Source organism: Apus apus, chromosome 1, assembly GCF_020740795.1.
Source record: "Apus apus isolate bApuApu2 chromosome 1, bApuApu2.pri.cur, whole genome shotgun sequence".
NCBI lineage: Eukaryota > Metazoa > Chordata > Aves > Apodiformes > Apodidae > Apus > Apus apus.
In genome coordinates, this window is record NC_067282.1 from 43,532,796 (window position 1) to 43,556,649 (window position 23,854).

At 41.5% G+C, this 23,854-nt stretch overlaps 2 protein-coding genes across 16 annotated transcripts in view; both read right to left on the bottom strand.

The window, feature by feature from the left end:
* Nucleotides 1-150: 150 nt before the first annotated feature.
* On the bottom strand, nt 151-13,539 carry FBXL3 (F-box and leucine rich repeat protein 3). Of its 2 annotated transcripts, none has more exons than XM_051608407.1 (5): nt 13,381-13,539; nt 9,304-9,667; nt 6,871-6,993; nt 3,157-3,328; nt 151-2,508 (listed from the first exon to the last, which is right to left on the bottom strand). In XM_051608407.1, exons 2-5 carry the CDS (start codon nt 9,664-9,666, stop codon nt 1,865-1,867), a joined length of 1,302 nt encoding a protein of 433 aa, XP_051464367.1. In that variant the 5' UTR covers nt 9,667; nt 13,381-13,539; the 3' UTR covers nt 151-1,864. The 2 variants fall into 2 exon arrangements, with proteins under 2 accessions (XP_051464367.1, XP_051464368.1); XM_051608408.1 differs by having other exon boundaries at nt 13,311-13,539.
* Nucleotides 13,540-21,615: 8,076 nt separating this feature from the next.
* The window catches only part of MYCBP2 (MYC binding protein 2), a 190,187-nt gene continuing 187,948 nt past the window's right edge, over nt 21,616-23,854 (bottom strand). For all 14 annotated transcript variants that reach the window (XM_051608381.1, XM_051608380.1, XM_051608394.1 and 11 more), the window contains 2 exons: nt 23,497-23,662; nt 21,616-22,429 (listed from right to left, as the gene is read on the bottom strand). In XM_051608381.1, coding sequence (XP_051464341.1) covers nt 22,314-22,429; nt 23,497-23,662 — 282 coding nt within the window. In that variant the 3' untranslated portion in view covers nt 21,616-22,313. The remainder of the gene's footprint in view (nt 22,430-23,496; nt 23,663-23,854) is intronic.

Sequence of the window (23,854 nt, forward strand, 5' to 3'; positions counted from 1 at the left end):
CTGTGATTCCCCAGATCAGTAGTGTTACTCCACTGTTACCAGGCAGGCAATTCTGAGAGTCAGGATATAAAAAACACTGCGCTTTTTTACTTTTACGGACTAAATATATTGACACTTTTTATACAAATAAAAGCAAATTATAGCTTTACATTAATTTAACAAATTCTAATACAAAAAATGTGTATTTCATAAAATGCAATTTTTAAATCAGAGCTCTACTGAAACATACAAGTCCCCTATAAAGATGTCCAGTCCGCTGAGCAATGTTTGCTCAAAATTATAGTTATGAACTTAAATATGCTCATAAGTGTATTACACTTGAGCTATACATTTGGATAAATGTTACTGAAATCAGAACTGAAGAAAATCTACTTGTTACCAAAACTAGCTGTACAACTCAGATGAGAAGCTACCAGCTGGAGCAGCTTCTCCTTTTGGGTGGCTGACCACACTGTTCAAACACATTCAGCGGTCACGTGAGTACTTGAGCCTTACCAATCATGAATGTAGAAGAGAAAATAACCTGTGTTGGCAGTAAGAAAGGAAATCACAAGCTACATCCAGATCACAGGCAGTATGCTGCCTACACCACTGACAGGCTAAAAATTTTCTTTAAGAAAACTGATTTACAAAGCGTTATTCCAAACCAGTTTTTGCCTATTGCTCTACGTCACGCAAGTTCACTGCTTTTAGGTTTTTAAATATTCTGAAATGATTGAACTAGCTGAATTAAAGGTATACAAAATCATCATCTATCAAACATTCACTTTATACATAAGCATTTCTGAAACAGATTTACAATATACAATTAGTTTACACAGCTTAAGCAACTGTGACAATGTCATTTCTCTCTAATTGAAAGTGGCCAAAAGGTTTAACGTTTTGTTAAAAGGTTCTTGGTCACTGTTCAAATTTTAACTTCCTCATCTGACACTGTTCACACATCCAGGTCACCACATTTATCACTGGGGTTCATTTAACAGTCTCTACACAATTCCATCAAACCGTATGCTGCAAAACCGGTTAATGTGCAAGAAATCTCACAAACTCCCATTTTTTTAAAAATACAATGTATCTACATTTGTCCCCAGAATGCTTTCGCTTCCTGAGCTAGACATAAAATACCTTAAAACAGGTTTAGATGCAGATCTGAGACCCCATAAGCAAACTACATTAAAATGCATGGGGAGAGGGGAAACCAGACTCTCACCACTTTTGGTAGCTCACACTAATATTTGCACTCTAAATACATTTTAGATGGATCTAATAATCTGTTGAATAAGGTAGCCAACTTAACATTTGAATTGTTTTAAACTATACTATTGTGTATTGCTCTTGCCTCTTACCATTTTTATATTAAAGAACATGTATATTTTGCAGCGTACTAAATACTCCTTGCAATCTTGTCATCTAGGTGACTGGATTTAGAAAAGCTACAGTCAGCAACAGCAACATGCAATTGCGGTGGGTTTTGGATTATTTTTTTAGATTGAATATGATCATGTTCAATACTAGTATCCAATTTGGATAAGGACAGCATATTAAAACTGATATTTTGCAGTTGCATTTCCATATTTTAAACATATCTTTTATTTCCATAAAAGTTTTAGGTCACCGTCAATGAAAAAGAACAAATCTGAAACAGAAAACAGATTTCTGTTTGGATGAAAAAGGGTTTTGGAGCTATCCACGATTTCTGTTTTTGTATCTGGATTTTGTAATTTGAGTGAAAAACTTCCTAATCAAACAATGAAGTAATTTACAGTAAAAACGACAGTATTAAATAAGCTTATACAGTGAATTGCAATAGGGTAAGCTTGGGTTTAAGGTGCTATTCCATCTGCCCCGGAGTCTTTTAAGGACTTTACCACGTGGGCATCATGTCCGGGAACCAGACTCTACCGAGATGCTTTGAAACCTCCCAGTGAATCTGCTCCAAGCTGTATTTCTGATCAGGAATCAAAACTTCCTCCATAATAGAAAGCTGAGAGAGACGACCTCCACACATCTTCACAAACTCAACAAAGGCACTGCAAGAGACTTCACACTCCCCGAGGCCAACAGCTGACAGATACTTGCAACGCTCCGCGATACGTATCAGCTCCTCGTCCAGCGGCCGCAGCCCGTTGGCACACACCACCAGTTCCACCAGCCGAGGACAGGTCATCCCAACGCGGCCAAGCACGTCTTTGCTTACCGATCTTCCAAAGTAAAGGTGAGTGACAGGTATTTCGTAACGAAAGAATGGGTCAAACTCTTCTTCGTACAAGAAAAAGTACATGACTAAATTGACTTTGGGGGAATGCTTGATGAAAGCGTCCCAGCTGCTCTTCTGAATCGTGTGGAACTGAGTCTGTCCAGGGTTTTCACTGACAACATCGATGCGCAAGTGTTCTAACCTGACGTGTTTTTCAGAAGACAAAGCGAGCAGGAGCTCATCGCTCAGCAGGTGGTAGTTCAGCGCCAGTTCACGTAAACCATGACACTGGTCAGCCACACAGAGGATACCTGGGAAAAGAGAACACCACAAGAGGGGTTACACAGACAAATACACTCATCACTGAACAAGAAACCTAAGAGAGAACTTGCTTATGTATGTCACGTGGGTGCAAAGACCATGTGTTTGAACACGCAGCTGAGACCTAGTATCAAAACACCACCACACTGGACAACCAGAATGTGAACCTTTTCCACATTGGCACCTACACAGTAAAATACACATCCACTATGTGACTACATTGTTTCCTGCTAGGGAAGCATAAAGAAGTTAACACCTTGCTCCTGTGGGAGCTGGTTCTCATGTGACAAATACACAAAAAGCACTCTTGACTGTTCTGCCCCCTTGTAAGGTCACAAACTCAACTACATTTTTGTAAAAGGGGCTCACTCATAATCAAAGTATTTCCCTAGCCCACTCTGGAAGAACTTGCTGTCCCTCTGTGGCTGACAGAGCAGCCATGAATGAAATCTGTCACCTGAGGAAAGTGATTGTAAAATGAATGCAAGGTTTTAATTAAATACAAAACTTGCTGCTGTCTGAAGCTGTTCTTTCTAGCAAAGTATAAATATTTACCTTTAGAAAAGCAACAGCAAAAAGGAGGGAAAACACATTAAATGCATCTATTAAAAAAAACCCAACAAAACACAGTATCTTACCAGCTGGAGAAACATGAGGACAACTGCTCATTTTCAACAGTTTAAGTGTGTCACTGTTGTTAGCCACTAGTACTTTGAGAGATGGATCATCTACTGGTGTATCATCAATCTTAAGCGAAGAGAGGGATTTGGAGTTTACAAACACCACTGTCAGTGCAGAAATAAAGTGAGACTGGAAAAAAAAAAAAGTTTAAATGAAGCTGGTATCTGAAATAAAAATCTCAATGGCACTTGACAGGAGACCTAGTCTTCTTTTACATATTGACAGCATTTGCTGGAAAAAGCATTATTTTGATATCACAAAATTAAAATAAATACTAAACCCAACATATTTTTGAATAGAGGAAGTATAATCATTTTTTGCTATCGGTCTATGTATTTGGCAAATCAAGATGTCTAACATTAAATCAAGAACCTGACCCAAGACCATCTTCTACACAAACATAAAATCTGTAGGAAGACCACAAGCAAAGAGAACGCCTAGAAGATCTTATTTTGAGGATAATTTGTGAGTTGAACTCTAAAAGAAGCATGTTATAAAACAAATTCCTATGTGGTGAGTTGTGCTGCACTGTGAGTTGTGAACACAGTCAATAGTGGCAATGCAGTGCAATTAAGAAGTGTCCAAAGCCAAGTGATACTATTGTCTACCTATCACCCACACAGAGTACTTAGGGTTTGAATAGATTTGTCTGGGGAAGCTAACTGGAGTAAGCCAAACAGGAGCAGGTGATCAGTTAATTACTAATTAAGCAGCATCAATTATGTAGGTGCATTGCTCAAGGTTGCTCCTCAGCACTTTCATGTAACCACTGGAAATTACCAGTAAAGATAGAGCCCAAGATGCTTTAACTTGAGAAATGGAGACTAAGGAGCAGATGCACCAGTGATTGTAAAAATCATTGGTGGTATGAAGGAAGTGAATAATTACTTTACCTTCATGTTTTCTTACAAGATCGACTGAACAGAAGACTCAAAAAAAGTACTTCCTCCAAGCACTACATTAAGTATCCCCTGAAGTTTCAGCTACTTTGATTTCACTGAGCCACATGAACGAGTCCTGAATACAGTTATACGTGAGAAGGCCTGGCAACAGTATTTGCTCATTCACGCAGTATGGTTGTGGGTTTTGTTAAAACTCGCACAATTAAGATTTAGAGCAAAAATTAGTATTTTCACAGTAACATAAACTGTCAAAGTCAGTAAATGCAAATGGCAACAGAATGTTCAGATCAGAGAAGCATTACGCATTTTGGCTTTAGGGACCACTCCCAACTACCCTGACAATACTGATTATAGATAAGTTATGTGCTGAAGAAAGGGCGCTTCAATAATATTTCCACGCTGTATTCCAAAAGAGTTACTGTGTTTTTAGTCTCTGTATTTAGAATGTAATTCCATTCACCAAGAAGGCCATTAAACAGAAAGGCAGAGAAAGTTAACCATGTTTACAAAAGCAGGCAACTTGAAACTATAGCTTGAAGTACTAACAGAAGACAGGCAATATCTCAAAATGGTGGTGATTTAAGGTCTTTTCCACATTGCCAATTATGTAGCTTATACCATGATTCTTTAAAAGATTTGTGTAGAATATATGACTAAAAAGACTAGGCAACAACATGCCAAAGGCGACTTACAAATACTTGCCAGATGTTATGTCACTTGAAATCAAAAGGACCGATGAAGGTCACAGAATCATAGAATCATCCTGGTTGGAAAGGACCCTGAAGATCATCAAGTCCAACCATAACCTAAATCCCTCTACCATAACCTGATTTACCTGTTCAGTGCTTAAACCATGTCACTAAGCACCACATCTGTATTTCTTTTAAACACTCCCAGGGATGGTGGCTCCACCACCTCCCTGGGCAGCCTGTTCCACTGTCCAACCACTCTTTCAGTAAAGAAATTCTTTGTAATATCCAGCCTAAACCTCCCCTGGTGCAGCTTCAGGCCATTTCCTCTTGTCCTGTCATTATTCACTTGAATGAAGAGGTGAGCTCCCACCTCCCTACAACCTCCTTTCAGGCAGCTGTAGAGAGCAATGAGGTCTCCCCTCAGCCTACTCTTCTCCAAACTAAACAATCCCAGTTCCCTCAGCCTCTCCTCACAGGGCTTATTCTCCAGACCTTTCACCAGCTTGGCAGCTTTAATGTAAAATAGTTGACCTCCTATACAGTCTAATGAAAATAAAATTGTGCAGTGTTAACTGTTTTTCAGATCCATTCATTTTTGCGGGCTTCTCATCCAATGGGCCTGCTACTAATGGCTTCCTACAAGACATCATTCATGGTCCAATTAAATTCTTTACCTTCATTAGTGGTCTAAGAAAATTTAAAAATAATTTCTTGTCACATATGCCAGTAACAGTATTATTGGAGTTGTAAACATCAAGAGGCAAATCATGCATAAGGTTGATATTGGCTCATTTTGAATACATTTTTAAAGGCCACACAGGAACCTGTCAAGAACAAAAAAAGGAAGCCTGTATTTTAGAAGTCCTGAAGCTGAGTAAGACCATAGCCCAAATGACTGCAAATAGTTATTCAGCAAGCTGAATAAGACCATGACATATCTGTGAAGTGAAAACTAAATAAGCGAGCTAAACAGGCATTCAGATTAAGAAATAAAACAATATGCAAGAGCTGAACGGACAAAGTATTTCTAACACACTAGGACTGTGGATTGTTTTCACTGCTTTCAGGTTTTCTAATAGTCACATAGACAAAGCATATCAATAAAGGAAGAAAATTACATATAAAAACTAGTGTAAGCTCTAGAAAGCCTCTCTGAAAGTTAAGAAATAAAAATACATATTCAAGAGAAATACATGACGTAGCTGTGATCATTGCCAAGGATAATAATTGATAATCCTTTTGCAGTTAACCTTGCTTAAACCCGATAACCTACTTCCTTTCCTGAGACTGTCCCTAGTTCTTCCTTGTCCTTGTTGCCATACTCAGCAATGACATCACTGAAATCCAGCTAATAGTCTAGTCGTGTCTGGCCCTTCACATACATGTGGACTTGATTCAAGAAGTGAGGCTGTGAGACATCCAAGATGTCACTGCCATAGAACAAGCAGCCCAGCTTACCCCAACCACTCTCCTGCTCCTCAGCACTTCTACTTCACTAGCAGGAATTCTTGTTTCTGAGCACATAGAAGAGATTTCTTGTCTCCTAGATTAGATGCTAACAATATCTGATTTTTTTGTAAGCATGCAAGGCAAAAAAAATCTGTCAAAAAATTTCAGAAATGCAGTGTACTTTGTCTAAGAATCTGACATTGACTGCGTGACATGCAGTACTGAAAATCATTATCATTTTGCTTTCTAAAGAGAGTTCACTGACAATATAATCCCTACACCGAGTCCACATGGATAACTCTACCCTTCATTTTATTGTAATTGTCTCCTGAACACCCCCCACAGTACAACTACACAGACAGGAACTGTGTAGCCTCCTGACTTGCATCAGGTTGCTCAGTACTACGGAGATCAATAGCCAGGAGGACTTGGAAGAACAAGGTCAAGTTCTCACACAATGCAGAGAATGAGTGAAACTTTAGTTATCTTAGTACATCATAGAACAAAGCAATAAACTTTTCTTTGCTAAGGATTCATATTCTTACAATAACACTTTTCATGAAGTTATACAAATACTGTATGAACCACTGCAATATTTTGCTGAAGAAAAATATACATATTAAAATACCTTTGGTAAATCCATGAAGCTTGGCCGGGCAGTTGAAATTAGCCCAAGTGTTTTCAGAGAGCAATTCACAAGCTGTGATAAAATATCACAAGCTGCTTCTGCAGATTCCTTGCTACTGTCCACCTGAAAACAAAACAGATTTATTTGTTCAGAAAACACTGCATGAAACATGCTCTTTATGTAAAAGCAGAGTAGAGCAGATGTACTTTTACTTCTTTTCACTTTACCTTCTGAAATGCAATGCCATAAAACCCACAAAACACTTCACTGGGAGCTCCCTAATATAATTTTTTCCCCAAAAAAAGTACATACCTGAAGTCCAACACAATATACTATGGACTTACCACTCTCCTAAACATTTTGGTAAAATTTAGCACACTAAGGGGACAGCTAAACAGTTTGTTCCAGGGTATTTCATCCACATCAAATAACAAGCAAGTGGAGGTTCATTTGGTTCCAGAGTCTACCCCTCTTAACATTTTTCCTTACTGAAATGCAGGAATTCTGTAAACCATTTACTATGTGAAAAGTTGATTCCTTTTATAGTGACTCAGCTCATAACACAGAGCTGCTGGAGAGTTAAGTCCATCATTATATGAACCTATATGACTGGGCCTTCATCATTAATATCACAAGAGATATGCAATGGATACTCTGAAAAAAATCTTAGTCAGCTTGTTACACAGTTTAATCACTTAATGTGCCTCCCATGGATTTTCCCTAACACCAAATAACCTGTTATATGCAGTAGGCATGAGAACTTTGCAAACCTACAGAACAGTAAAAAGCTTGATCACAAGACTGATTTTAAGTCTAGCATAAGCCATGCTACCTTGTCAGCAACTGATCTAAGTCTGATTAATGTTCACTTCCTGCTCAAATGCAGGCTGAAAAACCTTGATTTTCAACAATCCCATTTTTCTTTGCCTGCAAAAAAAAAAAAAAAAAAAAATCCCAACTTTTCAGCCTTGACAGAGTAACAATCAGGGTTGTATTCACTTCCTTGTGATTATTCTTGCTACTTTGTATTTCCTGTGATCTAGATTTCATTTCCAAGACTGAAGGGACACCCACAAGAAATGACACAGCTATCACGCTAGCAGTGAAGGGCATCTGAAATCCTTCAAAAACATTTGGTGCAAAGCAACACAGACTGGAAATAGACATTAGAAGGTGATTCCAATACTGCTATAGTTTTTCTTTATTCAGAAACTGATAAAAACCCTGCAAACCTTGTGATAACCAGTTCACATCTGATACATTATCAAGCAGCAGCGATACACACGACCAGAGGTGCCCCAGCTACCCACACGCTTATGACTCCTACATTAATACTGTCAGATCTCAGAAACAAGCAACTAGTATGTCCATCTTGCTACCAAGTCCTTTCTTCTCCAAATCTGTCACATAGCTGATGTGTACACAGCCAGGCCTGTTTCACAGCACTCTTCCAAAACAGTGATACATAGGCCAGTGTTAAGAGGCTTTCATCAGCTGAAAGTAGTTCCATGATGTTAAAAAAAAACAATTCTGAGCAAAGGGCATTTCTCAGCAAGCACAAGCAGCAGATACATCACCCTGTGCAAATCCCATGTACTTTTTCAGTTAACTGAAACTCAGCTACCCTGAGATGCCATATGTGGACAATCCCATACAACCTAGCACTAAAACTGCTAGCTGCTCACTAGTGGTACTTAAGTCACTCTTTATTCATGAGATGTTCTCTAATCATGAGTATTATACAAAACACTTGACAGACCATGAAATGGGGAAATGCCCAATTTATATACCCCAATCGAATTTACACATATTGTAGTGTCAGAACTGAAGTATTTCTGCCCATTCACCAAGGCAGAATTCTAAGCAGCTAAGATGCTACCAGAAAAAAAGAAAAAACAAAAACAAGGACCTAACAAAAAAATCCCTCACCTTAATGGAATTAAGGCAATTAGAAGGTCTGTACAGACCTGTTATTCCATGTTTTCATCCTGAAAATACATCCAAATAGCTAAATTACTTGGAGATAACCTCTATGTCTATATGCCCATTTAGAGAAGTCTCTTCTTCAAGTCTACCAGACCTGAGAACTCGGCCTACCACACTGAAAGCAGTCACATTTCTTTTTAAGTAACTGGCAATCCTAATAATAAAAATAATATAATAAGCTTTCCCTAACATTTAGTGATGTTCTTTAATTTTCAGCATGTCAAAATGTTTTTATTACAATTGTTAATTACCACTTACAATCAGTATTTCAATTACTGACATTAATTAAGTAATACTCATGCTTTTAACATGTATATAAATAATAAAAACAGTCTCAAATGTATAAAAGATATTTTCTAAAAATTTCTGAATGGGGAAAAAAAGTTTAACAGATGCCTTTGTTTTTATATAACCACTTGTAAAAATTGAATTAAAAAAATATACTACCTTGAAGCTTACATACTGCAGATGATTGGAATGCCTCTTTATTATTTGCTTGATTAGTTCAGGATGTGTAGCCCTCAAGTAAGATGTGGCTGGTTGATTCAGTTCAAACTCAAAACACCTCCAGAGATCAGGCATGTGAAACACTTGGTTCCAGCTTCGGCAGACCTGTGATGCATGAGCACGATCCAGAAGGGGCAGGTACTGAAACACCTGCAGGATAATGTCTTGAAGCAGGTTGGCCCAGTCAGGATGCGGAACACTTATGGTTTTCTCATCTGTAACCTTGCGTCTCTTGGATTCTTCCTCAGCTGTCTCTTCAGATGAACTGCTGTTGGCCTCATTAGTTTTCCTTCCTCGTTTCATTCTATGAAAATATTATGAAGAAATTTTCTATATATTTTCTAAATGTAACACAGCTGAAAAGAACAATATTAATAGAAAACAATTGAGATGAAAAAGCATGTTTTCTGTAGCCACACTTTTACAGGGCTTCAACAAACCCCCCATAGGAAGGGGGAAAAAAAAAAGGAACTGTGAATTTGAAGTAGAGGTTGAAAAATAACATTACCATCTAAACAGATATCTTTAATATTACTTCTTTAATCATTAACAGTGCCAATCCATTTATATCAGTCACTCTCCTTTCTGTGTTTCACTTTTGTGTTTGAGAACAGTTTGAACCTAACTTGTTTTACTGTGTTGTCGATTATCATTCTACTTTGCTATTAATGGAAAGATATTATTTTGAAAAGTTTTCTGAACACTGACATTCATATTGCTCCTCCAGTCCTATTTACCAGAAACAACATCTGAAACATCTGTGGAAGGCATCATAGGTTACTTTCTCAAAGCCAGCATCTCCTTACCTATCCTTGAAACACTTTAATCCTATCTACTCACAAGACAACTGCAAGCTGCCACTTCAGGTCTGAAACTATTCGTAAAACACTGCAAACCAAGCTGAACATACTGTCACGAAAGATTGATAAACAGAATATGGCTCAATTTTTTTAACTTCATTTTTTAATTCCAGTAGCGCCTGAGCCAATCATAAAATTAAGACGCTACTGAGCAAAAATCTCTACTTGCTTCCTGAGAACTATTTGCTGTCATTCACAGCTCATACGAGACTATGCAAAACACAACTCCTGTGCTGCAACAAGCTTTCCACCCTAGAGTGCTGTTCTGAGTCACCTACTTTGCTGGTACAGAAGCAAGGCAAGAAAACTAAATAGTGACTTTAAACCATCTGGAGCGAACAAAAAATTGAAGGAATCCAGTTTAGCAACTGTAAAAACTGAATAATTAAACTTAATAACTGATCAAAAGTTAAGATTATCAAATCCACTGCACATCTGTCATGTTTAAGGTAACTACTCAGGACAGTCATAGAATCATAGAAGGATTTGGGTTAGAAGGGACCTTACAGATCACATAGTTCCAACTCCCCTGCACGGTCAGGGACACCTCCCACAAGACCAGGCTGCTTAAAGCCCCTTCCAGCCTGGCCTTGAACACTTCCACGGGTGGGGCTACCACAACTTCCCTGGGCAACCCACTCCAGTGTCTCACCACCCTCACACTAAAGAATTTCTTTCTAATGTCTAACCTAAATCTCCCCTCTTCCAGTTTTGATCCATTATCCCATGTCCTCTCACAGTCCATGAATATTATTTCTAACAAGATAGTCTGAAATGTAATATTCCTTTAAGCTTTAGGCTAAACAGATATTCCAAGCAATTAGGTTATAATGAGCAATTACCATACACAAGATATTCACTTGCCAAATGAGGCATAGCATATTTGATGGTTTAAGTCTTTCCAAAGCCATGTCTTGTTAGTCTGTAAAAATACACACAAGGTAACAGACAGACCTGGCTCTCCAAGTCTTTCTCTACAGAGGTCCCAATTAATCTTTTGCTAGCAAGGTAATATATGTGCATAAATTTTGTAGTACAGAAGGCTATTTTCTACTTTTTTCAGTGTATTAGGGGTCAAGTTCTGGATTTTCTCCCTTATCACATTCTAGTGGCTATTGTGCATGTACAGTAAAGCTGATGATTCACATAATGTTCAGCACACCTACTATAACAGGTCTTTTCAAAGACACCAGCACTAGATCTGGCACTTTTTTTTTTTCTACCCCAGAAAAGAACAGGGGTGAGCTGCCACTAACAAAACTTTTCAGCTGGAAAAATAACCTCTGAGACATGGCTGACAGAAGTGGACCAGGTCATCAGCAGCTAACTTAAAAGCTGCACCTCTGAGCTAGTTTTGTTAAATTCTACACAGTTAATACATGCTGGTTGCAGATCAAAACCCACTCCTGACATTGTGAGGTAATACCCAAAGTTTTTATAGACAGCCAATGAAGAAAAGAGAAAATTTCAGGTCACAGTCTTCCAAGAAAAGAAGATGCTATGCATTCTAAGTGCCATGGCTTGAAAAGCAGGGGACAGGAAGAGACATTTCCAGATGTTTTTGTTACTCATATCTTGGCTGCTTCTGTAATTGAAGAGAGAGAGTAATAATAAATTTTCAAAAGTATTTCCTTGTGGAACGTTTTCAAAAAAGAGATTAAAAGTTTAAGCTCAAGCTGGAGAAATACTATTTTAAGACTCAGATGACTGTTTTGTCATCTAACTTTAATTAATTTGTTCAACTTTTTTTTTTTTTTTTTTTTTTGCAATTTTTGTGTTCTTGTTTCAGCATTTGAAGCATTGGAATAGTTTTTTTAAAACACACCTGGTTTCAACCTTTTAACATACCTAAAAATAAAACAAATACAAAACTGAAATAATGCTTATTTGCTGACAATGACCAGCAGAGTAATCTAAAAAAATATTTATTAAAAAGTATAAGGCCTCTTATGAAACCTTTCTGCAAATTTGATATAGGAATAGGCAAATGCAATTAGGCAGTTCTGTTTGTTCTGTTTGATGGATCTGAAAGTCCAAAGATTTAACTGTTTTAAATCCAAGGTCAACAGAAATAACTTTTCAACAAGGAAGACACTTGATGCAAAACTCCATGCTAGCATATTGCTGTACAGGTACAATAGATTTTTCACACAATGTTTGCTTATCACTTTTACAAAGCTCAAACCATCAATCCTGCTTTTAACCCTCTCTGGCATACTCAGGACACAATTAGCACTGACCAGTTTTCCCAAATTGCCACTATAGTAAACTTAGCATTAAAATCTAAGATCTCGACAGAAAGGAGGAAACAAACTCCGAAACAACAAAAATACCCAACTCCACCAGGACAGAACTGCGAAATCGGGATGCCTGACTCCTTAAGATTTTCCCAGTTAATTTCTCAACCTACTACAATCACCGGGTTCTGAACGCAGTGTTCTGAACTCGGCATCTGGGCGCAACCCACGCTGTCTTGTTCGCAACGCACTCATGTCCCAGCCATAATCAGGTAGCTCAGTCACCAAGTAGGAGGAGGAGCGAAGCACACGCTTGACATTGTTTTTACTGCCGAGTAAGGTGCAGCCGGAAAGCAACCGCAGCTCAAAAACAACCACAACAAAACCAAACAAACCAAAGCAAACAACCGTGCACGGCTGTTGACATCCTGCTGATAACGCTGTCACATGAACAAGGCTGAACCCGCTGCGCTGCTTTACACCTGAAACAAGACTGTTTTAAAAAGAAAACAAAGAAAAACGGAGCGTGCCCTTCAGAGGGAACTGACTGCGAAAGGAGGCGACCCAGACACAGCCCTACCTCCCCACCGCCGCCAACAACCCGCTCGGCTGAACACAACGCGGGATTTACAGTTTATTGCTGCCACTACCAGAGGGCTGCGAGGAAGCAACGCTCTCGATCCCGAGGACGGGTCTCAAGCCCCGGTCCTCCCGCAGACGCGTCCCCTCAGGGTGGGCTCCTGGCGGCCCGGCCCGCGGCGCCGCGGGGCTCCGGCACACGGCGGGCAGGGCTCCGCGCCCGGGCAGGACCCCGGAGCCCTGCCGCCCCCACGACTCCAGCCCCCCTCACCTCCCCACCGGGTCCAGAGGAAGGTCCTGCTGCGCCGCCGACACCGCCCGCCCCCCTGCAGCCCCTTCACCTGGCGGCTCCCTGCTGCGCTTCGCGTTAACCGGCACTCGGGCCGCGCTGGCGTCTCCGCTGCGGCCACATCAGCTCCCTTCACCGAAGAACGACCCCGACACCCCGGCTGCCCAGCCAGCCGGCTCCGCCGCTTCCCTCCTTCCTTCCCTCCCTCCCTGTGTTTACTTCCCAGCGGCGGAAGCGACGCAAACCGGCCAAAATGGCGGCGAGGCGGGGCCGCCCGCCGTAATGGCCGCCCCGCCACCGTTACGCGGGGGCGGGCCCCGGGGCCGCCGCAGGCAGGGTGTGCTGGGGGACAAGCGGCTCGTCCTCCCGTCCTCTCCCCGCCCCGACCGAGGGTCGGCGCTAACCGGCTCCTGCCCCGGGCACGGCGTCTCCCCCGGCCGGAGGAGTGGGCGGGCAGCGCGTTGGCCTCGCCCGGCTGCGGCCCCGCGGGGTGGGCGCTGCCCGCGGGCGTCCCGGCCGGCTGCCCGGCGGGCGGGAAAGGGAGGAGGGCGGGAGCAAAACAGGGGATAACGCCGGCAGGGGAGCTGGGTCTTCGTCGCTGGTCGAGGCAGTTACCTCAGGGATTTGGAAGCGCCGTGTCAGGCCAGCCTTAGGAGTAGATGGGGTGGAGAAACCGGTCCGTCAGTGCTCCCTAAACTTGGTTCATGTTTTCCAAGTTCTAGTAAGCTACTGCTTCAGTTTTTAATCTCGGGGTAGTGGGCTTACGATCCCCATTCCCATCATTAAGTTTCCTGGAAACAGCCAGACATATCCAGTGCTCTCCCCAGACTTGAAATGGCTTTGAAACAGGGTAACAGTTCCTCAGGGATCTCTGAAACGTCCTGTAGTTCTGTGAGAAACACACTATGTGACAAAAAAAAAACAACAACCCAACAATCTTCAACAGCACTTTCTTGCATATTTAGTCTCTTAAAAATGAAACTTCTTTTCCCCCCTCTTTTCAATTCTAAGTCTAGTTCCTTGAGCTTATTGGCAAGGAAAAATAACTTCCATAGAAATGAAACTGTTAATTTTACGTCCACATTTCTAGGAGAGAATCATGTCTTTTCTGGAATTTACCACAGCTCAGCCATTGTAGCCATTATTCCAGGCGTATTTATAAGTCTACATCCAGCCTTCAGCTTTTGAAGCAGTACAGCCAAACTCTGGAGGTACCGCCGCACCTTGGGCAGATGAACGAGCACCTCAGGCTTGCTTGTGGCAGCAGGTAACAGCAAAGACGTGGCTGTGCGACTTGTGCGGTTACGTGGAACAGCTGGTGGGTAATGAAGTGTGTTTAGAGCTGAAGCCCGTACCGTGAAGAAAACGGAAGTAAAGGTTTTCTGGCCCCCCACCCAGAAATCGTAGAATCCCAGAATGGTGAAGGTTGGAAGGGATCTTAAAGATCATCCAGTTCCAACCTCCCTGCCATGAGCAGGGACGCCTCGCGCTAGGCCAGGCAGCACAAAGCCTCATCCGACAAATGTTTGGTGTCTTCCGTTCTCACTGTTTAAGGATCGTCCTCTCAGCCCCATGTTCGAGCTCATTAATGGTTCTCTACGGGGGGGAAGATAACAGCCCCCAGTTAGAGTTTCTGGTGATGACAAGTTGTATGTGACAAGGATGCGACTCTCAAGCTGCTGGAGAAATGGGAGAGGGAGGTGGACTCCAGCTGGGAGACACAGATGTGGGGAGAAGAATCAAGACTTGTTGTTCAACTTACCAACAAATATGAAGCGAGCAGCTGATGCTTCTTCTGGTTATGCCTCCCGTATTGTTTTCAGTCAACATTACTCTGATGTTGTGATGTGACTGATCAGTGTCATGCAAGGTCAATAGAGACATGTTTTCACCAAGATTGCTGCTCTGATGATATTCTGGTGTCTGCAAGGAAAAAAAAAAAAAAAAAAAGAAAAAAGGACATCTTGTGGCAAAAAAAATTAATATTTTCTGAGTCTGTAGAAGCCTCATAAATAGCAGGGTTGCAATTTCATTATTTTGAGGTAATGTTTTAAACCCCCTGATGCATTATCTGAGGTTAGATGTATTGACTTACTGGCAGGGACTTACTGCTGTACCTTGCATGCTTACATTTAGAGTATGCAAAGTTTGCTTCAATGCCTGTGACCTTATTTGCCTTGTTAATTGCTTGTGTATGTTTTAGGCATGCTAAGCATGGAAAAGGGTAAGAGCAGAAGGAGCTCTCTGCATCACACTAGATGGGGCTTAGCAGCCAAAGTCAGCAAGAGAGGCAGCTGTGGCTCCGTACGTGGAGAGAAATTGCAGAGGGAAAAAAAGAGAGAGAAGCAGTTGGAAGAGAGTTAAGTAACAATAAAATAGACCAGATCCAGCTATGATGAAAGAACATGGGGCTTGCAGGACACAAATAGCCTGCTCCAATTTAATGAAAATACAAGCTGTGAAAAATATGGGGAGATTAGTGTGATGAGTCAGTGGTTGAAGGACCTGTTCTAGACTGCCTGTGACAATCTTACACCTCAGCAGACTGTGCTGAAAAAGAAAAAGATGGGAAAACAGGACTTCTTCTGGAAAAATGATAAGCAAAGTTATTGTTTTTCAGCAAAGAATATAATAATTAGGGAAACTTCCCTTTTTATCCTCTTAATTTGCCTACACAGATTTTCTAGGAGGAGGAAGTGCTTACAGTATTAGAATACAATTTTAGGGACTGATAAGTCTATATTATCTATCATAAACAAGGCTTTATAGAACAGGAGCTGAAACTCACCTGTTTTTCAGAGAGTAGGCATAGGTAAAATGGTCCTTAAAACAGAGGGCTTGATGCCTCTTGGCCACAGAAAAAAAAAGATAAAATTAAGGATGAGTGACAGTAGGATAGAGTGTTGCCTGCAACAGGCTGGTTACTTGATGTTGTTGCTCATGCTTCAGTTAAAGCTGGGGGTAATTGCTTTAAAAGATTGTTCAAAACTCACTGTCTAAGTATTATTTCTGTCTCTGGAGTCTATAGTGATTCTTCCCAGGTGAGTGGCTCAGATGGTTCCTTCATTGGTAAAAGCCACTATTATTACTCTGCTATATTTTGTAAGATAACATAGTAAAAATTGCTGTTTGCTGGAGGATCTCTGGTACAGGGGTATGATGGCCTGGCTTTGCTAGGAGTTCCATACAAACAGACTGAATGTGCTGAGCTGTACAAACAGCAGCACAGACAAGACCTGAAGGTTTTCATGGTGTGGACATGGCTCACCAGCTGACAAGGGAGCAAGACTCCCGGAAAGGGGTGGTGACGTCTCACGGATAGGTTGACCTGACAATATCTGGTAGAGGAGAATTTTGGTTCACAGGAATTGTCTCTGTTCCATGGGTCTCCCTGCAAATACCTGTCTCTACCAGTGGCTGAAGAGTTACCATAGCTAGCAAGCTAATAGTGGTAAAGTTAATATTCCAAACAGGCTTACTGCTGGTGGGCTGGCATTTGTATTAGGATTGGCCTTGGTACTAAGGCATTGAAGGAGGGTGCCTTCTGTTGCATGTGAAGTGGCTCTTGCACAGACACCCTCATGCTGGCTTTCAAGTATGGGTTCAGCTCCCTGTTCCCAACTTCTATATCCCAACGTTGGGGCCAAAATCCAGGTCTTATTCACCGATTCCTTGTATGTGTGAGTGTGCTGGAAGAACAAGCCCAATGTTCTTGGTAAATTCAGTGATCAGTAAGGGGCTTGGGGTTTGCCTGAATGTAGGATTTGGCTGGTGGGACGTACATAGTTGTGCCCAGCCTCAACCAGGAGGGAAGTAAAGATTTATGGACCCAGGCCATACAACACCACACTAAGGAGAAACCCAAAGGTGTAGAGGTAGAGACAACAGTCTTATGATTATCTTCAATTGGGATGCTATTGCTGAAATCCTGTTTGTATTGGGGAAAATGGGGATGGAGGTGGCTGCAGATGCAATGTGTCATCTGAAGTGCTTTATTACAGCAAAACATGCAGGGACTCAATTGCTTACCCTGTAGGTGGCATTATCTTGTTGCTATTACTGCTCCTTGACAGAATGCACTGATGCAACCTGCCTCCAGGCAAATAAATGCTTTTGAGGGTTCTTGTTCAGGTTCATCAGCCAAGTGTCAAAGTCTCATTATTAGAAATTGGCATTAGGATGGTGAATTACTGCTAGTAGACTAGACGCTGCCCATCATATTGAACTGCCTGAATGTCCAGGTGTTTGGAGATGGTACAGCTGTGAGTGATGTGACAGTGCTGCACATGTGGCCACAGGTGGAGTGTGCATGCATTCCTTGGGTGTGCCAGAGTGTTTAGTGCTGTCCTGCCTTTCTGTTATGGCTGCACAGATGGATGGCACAGGAGAGACCTAGGAACATGACTGGGTGGTGTGGGAACCCTTTCTAGGCCAGCTGACTGAGCAGAATGGGTAAAGGGTACAGGGTAGGAAGGACACAAAGCCCCATCATGCTGTCTCAGGAGAATATTACTGAATGATCAGAAGAGGACGTGGAAATACTAGATGAGAGATAACATGGGCTAAGGATGTTGAAGTGACCTGGTCCATCACCCAAGCAGGGAGCTTCTTCCATACCAAGGAGTCATGCTCACTCATGCAAATAGCTTCAGCACGAGCAGCCAAGCTACAAGGAGGAGCTACATGGGGGATTCATGCAAAAAGGGAGCAGTTTGGCTAAAGGGCACAGCCCCACTTGACCCTCAGCAGGGCAGTGTGCTTTCCTGTGGCCTCAGGTGGAGCAGTAATGGGCCACAAGTAAAGCTAGGGGTTCAGGGGCTACCTGCAGCACTGACATCCCTTCCAGATGGGGCTCCTGCAGGCTAGTCTGCTCCTCTGCCACGTGTAATTGAGTAAGTCCACAAGAACAGCCCTGTGGTGGGGCCTTTACTGATGTCAGAACAAACTGGAGCTGCAAATAACTGATCCATGGATGCTACACTTGTCATTCTGGTATTGCCTGCCTTGTAGAGCCTTGTTTATTGTCCAGTTTGAGTTAGATAGGCAAGGTGCTCTAGGAAGAAAAAGTGCAAGTAGTGATGAATGGAAATAGTGCTTTGTGTCTATCAGCTGTGACACTAGTATCCAGGGAGGATGGCACAAATGGTTATCCCAGCAGGCTGCAGAAAAGTGTGGGGGGTGTAGAAGCAATGCCATGGTGGTGCTAGCAAATGGGACTCTCTGTGTGTGCTGCTGAGGGGCTAACACAAAGCAATGCCTGAGTGCTGGTAAAGGCTTTTCAGTGGCCAATCCCGTTACGTACAACGTGGGTGGAAACTGTTACACCCAACCTTGCAGCAACAGCACAAAGCACCATCCCGGGTGCCTTCTCAATCACAAGAAACTGCAGAGGTGGCCATTATCCAAGAAAACTCACTGGCTAGCTGGCCTGGGACATCTTTGGGGACTACTAACAACTCACGATGCCCCCTTACACCTGATTGCTGTGCTATTGTTTGTCATCAGTTTGTTGTTCTGTGTTTGGTTGCATCTGTGGAAGAGACCTGGTGAAGATCCTACCACCTGAAACACTTGGTAGTGCAAGATCATCACTACTAGAGCCCAGCAGCAGGAGCAGGATGTGTGACAACACAGCCTTTCCCATAAGCCTTGGGCTGAGGGATACGGGGCACCTGTGGTACAACTACTGCAGGCTCAGTCATCTGCAGGGTCTGGCATGGGTTCAGGAGGGGGCTGTGGCAAAAACCTACCAAGTTTTGAGTTATATAGTGAATGACTGGGTGGTGCTGAAGCTCCCCATCTAGCCTCTACATGGGTAAACCAGCAAACTAACTTAGTACAATGTGATTAGTGAAAACTATTTCGTAAGAACCAAGATTATCAGGTCCTGGTCAGTCACCTGATGGTGACTGGTTAATTGCCTGTACGTTGTTAACTTTTACTGTTTGTTTCATGCTCAGTGGGTGGGTACACCTGTGAAAGTTCAAGCTATTTGTACCCTAACGATGTGTGAGCCAAATGGGAGCAATTGTGGCCTCGCCTTGGCCAGGAGCCGAGTTTGGTGCGAACTGGGGGAGTGGGGCGAGTTGTGGCCACCAGGACAGGGTAAACAAGAACTGAGTATTTCCATTGCGTGGGCCACGGATCAACAGCTGACAGAAAAGCATGTGAGACTGCTGGAAAGGCATACAGCAGTCTTATTGTGGACTGATCTGATTAGTGGCCTGTGCTGGCATCTGGTGATAATCAGCGGTCAGGATCGGTGCGGGGGGAGATGTGGTGACGTCAGTGTCTGACACAGCGTAGGGGCAGTGTCTGAGGCACAACCATGACGTGTGGGAGCTGATCTCTTATCCCAGAGCCTGATGCTCGTGCTCAGACTGGCCATCTCTCCGGAGCAGTAACTGGGGACGGTCAGTTGTGTGTGAGAGCAACATTTCCCTGACATGGCTTATCCCTCACTCAATCCACTCAAGAACTGAAACGTGTCATGTCCTTTGCCCACTGTAATCTCAGTTTCCTAAATTAATACTAAATTAATCTAAAACGAAAGAGAAGGGTGGGAAATTCAAATATAGAATTAATTGCTAACTATGGTGCTACACAGAACTTTTCTAAAAAGGACAGTGGGTCAGACACCTCAGATTTGTCTGCCCTCCATAACTCAGGTTCCCAGAATTTAAGACCCACAGGAACCTGTGTCAAGAACCTGTATGTAAAGATATAACCCAGTTCAAGATATGAGCATTAATCTTCCCCTGTAGTTAATTTGTCTTTCTTCAATATGCTTTTTGGGCAACATTTTCTTTTTGTATTTTTTAAAATAATTCCTCACCATGTCAGTTTACAATTACAAAGATGACTTTTCTAAACCCAATGCTCTCTGAACTAAGTTTCAGTTACAGACATCTGATCCATGACCTGGGAACACGGAAGTGCTGAAATCCCGGGTGTAAATGCAGCTGTAGCTTTTGTGTACTTGGTGACACCTGCAGTATGAACACTTAAGGTTCTTCTTTGTGTACTTATACAAGGAAAAACATAATCTCCCTTTTTGTACCCTCTTATGTTGGCTTTGGAATGGTACAGCATACACTGCACACTGGGTTTGGCAGCTCCAGGTTCTGTGGCGAGTGTCCTCTTGGCTGAATGTGGCCAGCTGGGAAGAGCAGCAGTGCCCACCCAGCCTGACTGGGATGCTGCTGCTTCTGCTGCCCTGCCAGGTGACAGCCCTGCTCCTGCACGCTAGGGTGGAGGAAGAGGCTCCTAAAATGGAGGAAGTGTAGCCAGAAAGCAATAAAAGGAGAAAAAAAGCTTGTCTGTGGTGGTTTAGAGCAGAAAACAGCACCTGAGAGTCCTGGGGAAAGAGCAGTAGGGCAGCAACAGGAGGCTTTGAGTGCAGATGAGGAGTGGGAAGGGAGGAGACTGGGTTTAATACCACTGGTATAATCCAGATTTACTGTAGTACCTCCCAACTATATATAATATATATGACTAGCTATATTAACTCTGATAACCCTACAGCACATTTCTTGTATGATGAGTAGAAGAGCCCTTCGAACATCATTCTGCATCTCTGACTCTATATCCACCACTCTGAAGTGACGCAGGGTGTGTCCAGTAGGAGTTGACAGGTTGTAGATACAGGATTGTCAAGTATAAGGAACTAGTGTTTTAAAATAAAGATGCCTGGTCTTTTTAAAGTCCATTGGAGGTCTCCAGAAAGTATATGGCAACATGAAAACATGAAATACCAAACCTCAGGCCACAGTGGCTTCACTAGCCAGTACTATGCTAGCGGAAAGGCAGATGAATTACTTTGGGAAAAACCACATGAACCAGGGAACATGGAGCCACAAATGTGGAAGAACACTTCCAACCTTGACCTTTCACTCTCATCATCTCAACATATCCTAAAAAAAAAATTAAAATAAATAATCTGCCTTAAGTGTTGAAGGTTGTGGTGTCTTGGGTCCAAAACATTGTTTCTATTTCAGATTGCAGAGTAGGCTGTGATAACTCAACTTTATCTACCATTATCTTAACACTGTTGGAAACTGAAACAGAAATACAACACTTCCCATGAATGCTAGTACATTTATCCAGCTTTTTTTGCTTATGATTTGAACAGCACCTTTTATGTTTTAAGTACTTCCATAGCCACCAGTTCATCCAAGACAAGGTATTCCTGCTTTTCAAAAGAACCTGCCGAAATAATTTTAAGAACCCACTTCTCCCCCCACCCCATTTTAAAAAACAATTCTGAAAATGGAGACTTACACATTCATTAGACTTTCACTGTATAAAAATGTACAGTGGCTTTATTGACATGTACATTCCATTATGTTTACAGCTGCAAGATATGAGGCACACTCAGTATTGCACTTCATTAAAATTTCAGGCTCAAACATAACCCAGAAGTTTAAATGAAACTGCTGTTGTAATTTAATAATTCTTATACAGGACAAACATTGATACCTTTATATACAGTGTGATACTTGTTACATTTATGCCTTCCTAACACATTTTTTTTTTTTTTTATAACAGTCTAGGAAATAAACCAGAATATTCCTCTTTCCCATCCCCACTTGTGATGCGTTACAATTGTACAAGATTACAAAAAGTCAGTATACAATAATCAATTTTTTTTTTCTTTCTCCTGAAAGCCAGCATCATTCATAGTCCACAGACACACAGATCCTTTAATAGCAATTATTTATTTGTAAATGTCCAATGTTTCCTAGCCAATGACTGTAATGGCCACATGCAAACACCTCACAAATTTTGATGTCTCAGTTCAAAAAATGTCAGTATCTCACAGCAAGAATTATGTACATGGTATTTGGCATCCTTCTTGCACTGTAAATTGTTCCTTTTACCTGGGTTATGAAATGGTCCCATCCTCATCCCAGCTGGGCTTTATTTTCAGGACACTTGAGGGATGAGGGCACCTGTTTTGCTCTGGTACAACAAAAAAATGCTAATCTAAAAAGTGTGAGCATTTCTGCAAACCCCACAACCCAGAGCAAATTCTTCACCAGTGGGTGGATGGACAACATGAAGTGGACATTCTGTTCCTTCAAGTTGTTTACCTTTGGGACCTACAGTGAATTTAAGGGTCGGGGGGGGGGGAGGGAGGGAAAAGAAAAATATTAACATTTGCAGATGATATAAACATATATTACATTTCCTCAAAAACTTGATAAGTGAAGGTAATACATCTATAATATGAATTTATAAGGCATAAAAATGAAGGCTTGAGAAAGGGCAGATAGAAAGGTGCTTTCACACAGTCCATTCAAACTAGAAGTCTAAAGGCTTAACAGACCAATAGAAAAAAAAAGTCAGATATGACACAAAACTGTTAGCTTCTTGAAACAGTTATGTCAAATGTCGATTTGTTATTTGAAGGAAAAAAAAAACAAGTGATCAAACCACCACATAACTTAAAATAAATCTAATCCAAAGTAAAAAAGGCAGAAAGTTTATGGGAGATCACTAAAATAAGTTTCATTTCATGAATACAGTGGAAAAAAATTAGTGTAATCTGAAAGCAAAATTGATATATACGATCAAGAGTTACACTCTGCAGTAAACAATAACTCTCAGGTTATACCAGGAATTGTATTTTTTGTTTGCTTCTTTTATGTAAATATCTTAATAAAAAAGATCTATTTTTTTTTCCAACAAGCTAAATAATATGATTTATTAAGATCAAATCAATAGCACATGAAGTTAGAAACTAAGGCACTAGAATTTTTTACAATATAATTTTAACACATCATGACACATCTGGAGTCTGAATCGGTGTAGGAAAATAAAAATGTCTTTCTGTATTGAAGTATCTAATGTTTAAAGAAGCAGTGTGATGTCACTGCCTGTATTATTGTCAGAAAACAACAACAAAAAAAATCAAAAGCATACACAGAACAAACCTGTTCTAATATCCAAGATACTGAATTTAACATTTGTATGACTGTCCCCAGGTTTTTCATCACAGAATCACAGAATGGTTTCAGTTGGAAGGGACCTTAAAGATCATTTAGTTCCAACCCCCCTGCATGGGCAGGGACACCTCCCACTCGCCAAAGAAGGCAAGAGTATCCATTAGAACTGATGACTTATCTCAAGAGTTCAGTGTAGTAAATTTGCTTTGTAAAAATATTACCTGCAGGACAGTGTGGGAGTTCTTCTTTAGGGATGCTTGTCATTCTTTGGAAATCATCATGGCAAGCATTGCAAAAATGTGTCGTCCCGAAACAGAAGAAAACGGCAACTGAACAGCAGTAGCGACACTTGTACTCTAAGAAATCTGTACCGTGTTTGGGACACATCTAGAAAGCAAGACAACAGATGCCCATCAATGAAGTAGCCATGCTGTCACAATCCACACAACACACTTCTCCATTCTGTAGTATATAGTCATGCTTTGCAATATTGTAGCATATGTATCATTCCAAATGACTGTGAATTATTGTACAGCTCAGGAACTTGGGAGCTTCAGAATGAACTAAAAACATGAAAAC